Source organism: Ipomoea triloba, chromosome 3 (assembly GCF_003576645.1).
Source record: "Ipomoea triloba cultivar NCNSP0323 chromosome 3, ASM357664v1".
Taxonomy (NCBI): domain Eukaryota; kingdom Viridiplantae; phylum Streptophyta; class Magnoliopsida; order Solanales; family Convolvulaceae; genus Ipomoea; species Ipomoea triloba.
In genome coordinates, this window is record NC_044918.1 from 23,181,023 (window position 1) to 23,190,563 (window position 9,541).

At 38.0% G+C, this 9,541-nt stretch overlaps 1 protein-coding gene across 4 annotated transcripts; it reads right to left on the bottom strand.

Moving 5' to 3' along the window:
- Positions 1 to 207: 207 nt before the first annotated feature.
- On the bottom strand, positions 208 to 5,944 carry LOC116013943 (GRF1-interacting factor 2-like). 4 transcript variants are annotated; one of them, XM_031253913.1, is made up of 6 exons: positions 5,791 to 5,944; positions 5,507 to 5,635; positions 4,874 to 4,950; positions 1,076 to 1,163; positions 585 to 1,002; positions 208 to 497 (listed from the first exon to the last, which is right to left on the bottom strand). In XM_031253913.1, the coding sequence occupies exons 2-5, from the start codon at positions 5,585 to 5,587 to the stop codon at positions 613 to 615; spliced, it is 636 nt and encodes a 211-aa protein (XP_031109773.1). In that variant the 5' UTR covers positions 5,588 to 5,635; positions 5,791 to 5,944; the 3' UTR covers positions 208 to 497; positions 585 to 612. The 4 variants fall into 4 exon arrangements, with proteins under 4 accessions (XP_031109773.1, XP_031109775.1, XP_031109774.1 ...); XM_031253915.1 differs by having other exon boundaries at positions 208 to 993; XM_031253914.1 differs by having other exon boundaries at positions 208 to 996.
- Positions 5,945 to 9,541: the final 3,597 nt, after the last annotated feature.

Below are 9,541 nucleotides of genomic sequence, written 5' to 3' on the forward strand. Positions count from 1 at the left end.
AAACGACGTAGTTTTAGACGCAAGGTGGACCTAGGTCGACAGCATAATTTGCCCCCTACTACCAAACATGCAAAATACTTTCACCTAAACCCATTACCATTACCAAATATTTGATATTCATTCCGATTCCGATACCCATTACCATTACCAAATATTTAATACACATTCTAATTTCGATTCCTATGTACGAATCAAACACACCCTTAGTTTTTATAATGACATTTGCTAGTTATTTTATCCCCAGATCATTTGGTCGTAATAATACTCAAAGGGCCATTGGAGTTCATGTCTATATATACAACTCTGTAGAGTCGAACATGTCCTGAAATGCAAAAAGAAAAAAAAGAAAAAAAAAATCCTTTCAAAATCTCCTGAAAGCATAATCCATCATTGCCAAATTGTTTAATGTGATGAAGTAACACCAGAATCTATTACACTGAAAATTGGTGCGGCAAAGATGAACCATCCACTGCACAACCTACAATTGAAGCCTTGCCCTGAATACACATACAAAACCACCATACTTTGAGAGGATGTTCGTTTTGAGATCAACACAATCACAACCCACAGATCAAAATACCTACTTGAGGACAGGAGTCTATCAGCAGGAGCTTATTCCCTTCCTCCTCCACCACCACTGCCACCGCCTTGTCCAGGCGCCAATTTCCCTAGGCCATCACTGGAATTACCCTCCAAGCCAACCTGCTTGTTTCCTCGCATATCTAGACCACTTGCACCGCTCAGTCCAGGTCGCATAAGTTGATGCATGCCATTGTTGACTGTAGCCCCAAAACCCTGATGGCCTTGAAATTGTTGTTGTTGTTGTTGCTGCTGCTGCTGCTGAAATTGGAGCAGCTGCTGCTGTTGCTCCTGAGATGGGAAACCACCGTTAAGCTGGAAGGGCAACTTCGGAACAGCGACTTGTTGCTGTGGGAGTGCAGTGGCTTGAGTTGGCTGCATCTGATTCCCTTGTTGAGGAACAGAACTTGGAGCCTGCTGAAACTACACTATTATCAGGAAAAAAGGAGCAATTGCACACCAAACAATTCAATTTAAATCATCACATTTAAACCACCTGTGAGGAGTTTGCCGATCCTTGTGGTTGTTGAGCATCAGCAATTGCAGCTAAATACATCAGATTCTTCTGAAGAATGGCTTGATACCTATAATGTCAACCATTGTGCAGTGCACCAAGATCATTCTCAAACTTTGCATTAGCAACTCAATACAAAATTAGATATGATGATCACTATAACTGAAAAGTATCTCCTCTAAATTTCACCAAAATTATGTCATTATTATGTTCATATCTATGGTATATCAATCCAAACTATAACATACTAATACAAATATCAAACAATATTAATGATTAAAAACTTAAAATCATTATTCACTAATAACTTCATTTGGAACCCACCAAGAGTAGATAGGAAATTAGGACAAATATGATGAAAGAAGGTAATATACTGTCATTTTATACTCTGTTAGCAATAAGACTATCTATTCAGGTTCAGCCAATGTTGTAGAAAGTGCTAGGTGCTCATTGGGCGGTTGATAGGTGCTTAGTGCTTAGGACACCTATGCGCCAACTAGGCAGACACCTAGCCCAAACTTGAAAAGAAGACCAGGGACTGCAAAGATAAAGCCCTAGTGTAAAACTAAAACCAAGCCCAAAAAGAAAAGTGGAAAAGTAAAAGCCCAAGTGCCTGGGGTTTACATTTAATTTCAAAAATCAAAAGGAAAATGGGAAGAGTCAAAACCAAAAAGAAACCTCTGGCAACTTGGACTATGGTGCTTGGCTGTAGATGGCGTCTGGTGAGCAGCAACTCAGCGTCGTCACCGATTGTCAATGGCTTCCACATCTCAGCATCATCACAGTTGCTGACAATCGGCTGTCAATGACATCTCAGCGTCACCTGTTGATTGGCTGGCCGGCAAAAGGGGATGAAGGGCGAGTAGGTGACTCCATGACTTTGATTTTGTGATTTGGTGCCATGATTTTTATTTGTGGCTTGATTTTTTATTTGTTGTACGGCTTGTAGATCGAGTAGGGAAACTGGTCAGGCAACCGCCTAAAATGGCAACTTTTGCCTTTTTCCATTTCAGTCTAGGGTGTAGGCGGCTGCCTAGGCAGAGTTTTACAACAGTGGATTCAGCATATGAAACTAGCACTAATGTTTCATACATATTACTGTGAAACTGAGGCTTCAATTCTCACTTGTTGCTCTAGACATCCAATTCCAAACTTGCACCTGAACTTTTCAGGTTTAAGTAAGCAATTAGTCCTTATACTATTATAAAATGTTCATTTTAGTCCCTATACAATTAAATTGATCAATTTAATCCTTGTATTATTAGAAATATGGCAATCAAGGACAAATGTAACCTCTGTTAACTTCACTAACTTGTAGCATACCGGATTGCCAACTCACTTCCCAATTAAAACAAACCCAAAAATCTGTTGCCTAAATCTTCCCCATGTTACAATAGCCCAGACCTATGAGGATGTTACATCTCCACATCTGAAAACCTAGTGATGGCGCTATGCAACGGGGGCAGAAGCTGTTGGCTAGGTTATTCAGTTCATTTATTTATTTATCTTAAACCTTCATTTAAACCTAAATAGGAAGAAAGCAATATAATCAAAATCTAGAAGTTAGCACAAGAAAATAATATTATGATTTTTTTTATTTAAAAAAATTGAAGCAGCAGTAGTATGATTTTTGGTTTATCCAGCAACCAAATAGGTTTAACTGAGAAAAAGTACCATTGTGTTCAAAAACCTACGGGAAAGAAAATTGCAAATCACTTAATACAAAAACCTTGAAACAAAGAGAAAAATACGAGGTAGCAACACTAAGGCCCTGTTTGGTAAATGGCTGTTAGCTGATTGAGTTGGCTGTTTGGGTTAGAAAGTATGATTTGTTGATAACATTAGCTGATTGTAGAAAGTTGTTTGATAGATTAGCTATTAGCTGATAGCTGTTTGGTATAATTTCTTTTCTCAAAAAGCTAATTGAAAAGGCTGCTTTGAATAGCCTTTTAAATTTTAGCATTTTGGAGTTACAAAAAGCTTATTAACCAAACAACTAATAGTGGTCAAATAAGCCAAAATTGGCTGATAGGCTGATTATTTACCAAACAGGGCCTAAACCTACCTACAAAGATTATCTATGAATACACACATTAGGGGTGAGCGTGGAACAAATTAGAGGATTTGGGGTGAATCCACATCCAATCCACTAAAGGTGGATTTGAAAAATTCCATACGCATCCGCTAGGGGTGTGGATACAATCCAATCCGATACGCAAATGGCAGATTGGCAAATTGGATGGGGATTTTAAATCTTACTTGAAGTAGTGTTTATTGAGCTTGTGATTGTGATACCGTGAAGAACAAATTTGACTTGAAGAGAGAAGAAGGCGAAAAGTCAAAATTCAAAAACGACAATTGAGAAAGAGAGACCTAAAACCCTAGGCTAAGTGTAGAAAAAATAAAAATAAAAATTGAATTATAATTTTAGATCTGGGTAGCACTTGCCATAGGGCACCCAGTAGTTTGCTACTAGGCTCTATGTGTGTGTCAGTGTGTGTAACTACATTGTTTTGGTTGCGGATTGGATATAATGAATTTTGAGAAGCACATCCGCATCCAATCCACTAGTGATGGATTTCCAGTTTTCCACTAAGTGAATCCACACTTCATCCACATTAGGTGGATACGGATTGGATGGGAGCAAATTTGATGGATCCTTGCTTACCCCTAACACACACCCACATGCAAGCATAAAATACTAATGCAATCCATCTAAACCCCATGAGATGCCTGATGGCTGAATAGAGCAGCAACTGGGCTTAAAACAAACAGTGGACAAAGCTTTATCTATTGCTTATGATGGAAGATGAAGATGGAGGAGGAAACACTGACTTTCCTTGTAGGGAAATTTTCAATCTGTAATTTGATGGAAGTGGCATACAGATTGAGCCATATTCCAATCGATAATCAGCAGTGTCTGGACAAGCATTATAGAGAATTTAAAGTGGCACGCAGCTGTTAAGCTGGTGTTAGATAATCTTTGACAGAAAAGTGCGTCTTTGCATCTGGTTCACCTTTCAAAGGCCAGTAGATGGCTGAACAACAGTAAAAAGTATCCATCTAGGGTTCACAATTGAATGGCAATCCAGCAGGTCGTTCCCGTTGATGAATTAGCTATGTTAATTAAATTTGTTTGGGAAATCAGTTGGTAAGGCAAGAGAGCAACACATAATCAAAAGTTAAGGGTGTTAATTGTAAGAATTTTAATTTGTTCTTGATTGTTAATTTTTTTAATAGTCCAAGGATTAAATTGATCAATTAAATAGTATAAGGACTTCAATGAAATTTTTGCAATAGTATGATGACCATTTGTTACTTAAACCAACTTTTCATTGCAATGGTTTCTGGATGAAAAGGATTTGAGGGTTAGAATTAATAAAAGAAAATCGGTTTTCCCCAAATGTAATCTAAGAACTCTAAACTCATTTTCATGATAGAAAGCGCAACACTAATGTGATGTATTGAAAAAAGAGAAAAATTTATCGAAACCTCAATAATGAAAGGTTTTAAAATACAAGATCCATACTTCAGCAAACCGATAGAAAATTTCTTACAGCCAGTTTGAACCCAAATATTAGATATATGGTGACATCAAACTCTCAACACATTTCATTTAGGTAACATTGTAACAATCACCTAAATTTTCTTTGTACATAAACTATTAAAAACCATAATACTATAATAGGGAAAATTTTCCACATAGAAACACAAATTGCAACAGGAATATTAAATGCTATAATAGAATAAAATCTTCATAGTGAAATATCATCAACTTACTGTGCACATTCAGCAAGTTTCCCAAGGTTTTGATTTTCTAGTATTGCCAAAATCAGATTTTTGTTATCATCCAAACACTGCATCAGTAACAGGGCATCAATGTATTTAACAATAAAATCATTTTCTACTCAATATGCTAGCATATTTCCAATAATTCCAAAGAAATCAAGACGGAAATTCAAAGGGCGCAGAATTTCCTTTTCATTTTTATATAAAACAAAGAAAGGAACAAAGTAATGCAGAAAATTAGTAACAAATCAATCAAGAACATGTGAAGAATTTGTGTATATAGTAGGGTTGAATAATTAATGAGTATTAAGTATCCAATAAATGTAGAGGGTAACCACACAGGTCTTAAAGACATTATATGATACATTATTTATAGAAAACTAGTAGAAGCATTTTGCTATCAATTTACATACTCTAAATCGAATTTCTTTTCTCCAAAAAATAACATCATGACATTGCTTCTTATTGATAAGAAGGAAATGTGAAATTTTCATTTCAGTTACTCAGTTTTGCTTCAGAAAGGACAAAAAATTTAAGCACATATTAGATCGATATATAAATTCTACAGCCTCTGACGGTAGAGAAAAAAAAAAAAAAAAAAAAAAAAAAAAAAAAAAGTAATACCTTTTGAATCTGCTCAGTGGTGACAGTATTAAGCGGAAGCTGAGGAACAGAGTTGAGAGACGGGGTAGGTTGCGGCTGCATTTTTTACAAGAGTCCGAGGTTGAACCGATAGTGGGGTGCGAGAAAACCCTAAACCCGAACACAAAATTTTATGAAAATTGAGAGCTTTGACAAAATGAAATACAGAAGGAAGAAGAAACATTCATAACAACATCAGATCAAATATATGAGAAAGAGGAAAAAAATGGAATAAAAGCTAAGCTTATCAGCAAATATGCTCTCACCTGTAACGCTGGAGGGGACAGGGGTGAGGCTTGTGAAGGGTTTTAGGGAATTAGGGCTTCGTGAAAGGGGACAGAGGGAGGAGAAGGCAGATATCGTGAATCGTTACTAAGAAAATTACGTTCAAATTTGAGGCGGTTGTCACGGGCAACCAGCCAAATTGAGAAACAATCTTGTCCTGACAAGATTTTTCCACTTTTTGTTAGATTGTGTGTATAATTATTTAATTATTTTTTAAAAGTCACAAAGTATTATTTTAGATTTTAGATGCTCTATGCTATTGCATATGATACATAAAAGAAGTGTTTAGAGAATAGTTGATTAATCATATTTAATTTTTGTTGTTTAATTTGATCAAACTTCTACGATAAATGATGGGTAACAATTACTCAAATGAAAAAAGCTGGAATGAGGATACAATTACTCAAATGCTATTGTCGAAGGTGGTTTCTTACCCGTACCATCTAATAGAAAATACAACTGCAGAAGGTAGGATGAGCAATGAGAAAAGTTGGTTGGTAATAGTTACTCAAATGAGAAAAGAAGAGAGGAGGATACAATTCCTAGCTATAAGGATACTATGAAGCTTGTCATTCCTTTCATAACTTGAGAGCATCGCACCGAATCTTTCTGCAATTAAGAAAAACAGATAAGTGGAAAGGGGGTCCCCTTGCCGAGGGCCACGTTCAGGAATTATGGGTCCTATCTCCTCTAATGGAAAATGCCAAAGGTGGTTTCTGATAGTGTTAATACTCACTCACACTGGTCGGTTACTCGGATAGTCCTCTTGTGTTCAGCCGGTCGGCCACTCGGCCCGACCGGTCGTCGGTCCGACCGCCTCAGAACGGACGTGACCTTGGTTGATTGACAATGGTCCTGTCGGGGCCGCCACGTGCTCCTTCCCGCCTGGGCAATGAGTGAGGTAGACGCATGCGCGCCACGTGCTCGCCATGCCGGAGCCCCGGAGGTCGCTACTTTTCCCTCTTATAAATACCGCATTAATGAGGAGAGAGAGGGATCTTTAGGCTGAATTCTACACTAAGCCTTGAAGAGTGCTCGAACAGTAGGAAAGCCCACTGCCGACCCGCCAAGCCCTTCGAGCCCTTACGTATTGTATTTTGGGGCTTTGATCCTTTTAAATAATAAGAGATCGTATTTACCCGCTTTAGCTTCGTATCGCCGTATTTAACGTTATCAGTTTCTTATCCGTACCCTCTAATAAAAAATGCAAGAGTTGCAAATCTTATTCACTCAAATGAGAAAAACTTGGATGAGGATACAATCAGGGTTATGTTCTCTCAAAGGGATGTTGAACTCATATTGAATATTCCCCTAGCAAGGCAACAATTTCAAGACAAGCTCATTTGGGCAGCTGATGAAGATGGCCTATTCACTATGAAAAACTGCTATAAGGCAATTAGGGGTGAACTTCAACAAGAGAATATGCAAAAGTGGGCAACAGCTTGGCAGTTAAATATTCCCCTTAAGGTAAAAAAGTTTCTTTTGGCAATTTATGATAATTGCCTCCCTACGAAAGATTGCCTCCGTATGAGAAAAGTTGATTGTGATGAAGGGTGCTCCCTTGTGATAGTAGTAAAGAGTCTACCATCAACCTTTTGTTGAGTGTACTTTTGCTAAAGAGTGTTGGACATTGTTGGGAGTGCAAATGTTGGTTTCTCAAGGGATGTCTTTCTCTGATTGGATTAACCAACTGATTCCCTCTATGGACAAAGAGCAATACAATATATTGGTGGTAATGTGCCGGGAGATCTGGAAACAAAGAAATGAAAAGGTCTGGAATAATTCCACGGTTCAATCTGCAAGCATCTTGATAAAAGAGCTAAAAGTTTTTTGGAGGACTAGAGAGATGCGACTATAGAGTATATAGAGTTAAGATCATATGGGATCACTTGTTTAGGTAAGATCGTGAGATCAGATCTTGTGCATCCATGTAATAATTTAATGGTCTAGATTGATTTAAGATTCTAAGTTGAAGTGTGTGCGAACGATGATAAAATGTGTGCGAACGGTGATTAAGTGTGTGCGAACGGTGATTAAATGTGTGCAAACAGTGGTTAAATGTGTTCAAACCGTGATTAAGTGTGTGCGAACGGTGATCAAATGTTTGTGAACGAAGTGAGTGTGTCAAACAATCTAGACCATTAAAATTTTTTAGATTGATGTACAAGATTTGATCTCAAAATATTTTAATGATCTAGATTGATTAAGATTCCAGTTGAAGTGTGTGCGAACGGAGTGTGTGTGTCAATCAATCTAGACCATTAAAAAATATTGCATGGATGCACAAGATCTGATCTCACTATCTTACCTAAACAAGTGATCATTTTGGAATACCCTACACACACACACACACACACACTTACTTACTTACTTACTGTAAAATAGCAAGGCATACGGGCATAAACATATGTATGCATATTCACCAGGCAAAGAGTATATTGATTCTCATACTAATTGTAAATTATTAATAGCACTGTAAATCATAATGTTTAATTTACATGTAATTCCGAATGCAAAAATAAATAGTAGGTAAATCTTACTTGTTGATTGCATGTCTGATAAATCTGAAAATTGAATTCTTGAATGAATGCTTCACCTCTCTCTTTCGCCTAAAGAGCGTGCTAATAAAGTGTTGTAATTATTTCCTTTAGCTCTTAGCGTTCTTCAACGAAACGAATTATCATACATAGTGCAGAGAATGAAAAAAGAGACAAAGAGACATATGTGATGGCTGTAACTTTTCTATTCACAACAACATCTGCAGGTTGCAGTACAAAAGGGGACAACATATATATAATGTACAAATGTAACTAAAAACTTAATGGTAATAATAATGCAATGACTGTTATAAACATTATAAAATAATGGTCACCATTAATATTTACAACACTTATATACTTCTTATTATTCATTTCCAAACACAACATGTTTTTTTAATATTAATTTTCATTTGATTTCATAAAATGATTGCATGTGATCTTAGACAAAATATGTATATTACTATTTATGATTTTTAATGGATTGGGTCCACCATAAAATCAGTTTAATATCAGGTTCGACTTTGAAAATAATATTGAATTAATAGGACCTAAAAAAATTTAAATAGTAAATAGGCTACAAGATGTTTAAATAAAGGTGCATTTGGATACCCGAAAAATTATTTATGAAAATCATTTTCCGAGTTTTCTGTGTTTGGCAAGAGGGGGAAAATGGAAGCCAATGGAAAATAGGGGTGTGGTTAATGGAAAATAGAGGGGATTTTCTGGAAAATGACTTCCCATTTTTTTTTGGGGGAAGTCATTTTCCTTTTGCAGCCATGGAGCAGGCAATCACCCGCCACCGCCACTACCATGGATTCCCCTATCCCAAGCTTTGCGCTATAGCACCCTGTACTTACATGTTATCATACTTTGGCCCCAAACTTTTTCCCATCCCCCACTTTACACCCCATCCCTTCGGTCTTTGCACTCTGAACCCCCAACTTTATTTCTCAACTCAATTTAGGCCTCAAAATCATTGCCTCCTAGTGGATCCAATTGACGCTAGGTTCCGATCAATTCCCATACCTAATTAACCCCCAAGATCCCCCCCCCCCCCCCCCCCCCCCCCCCCCCCCCCCCCCCCCCCCCCCCCCCCCCCCCCCCCCCCCCCCCCCCCCCCCCCCCCCCCCCCCCCCCCCCCCCCCCCCCCCCCCCCCCCCCCCCCCCCCCCCCCCCCCCCCCCCCCCCCCCC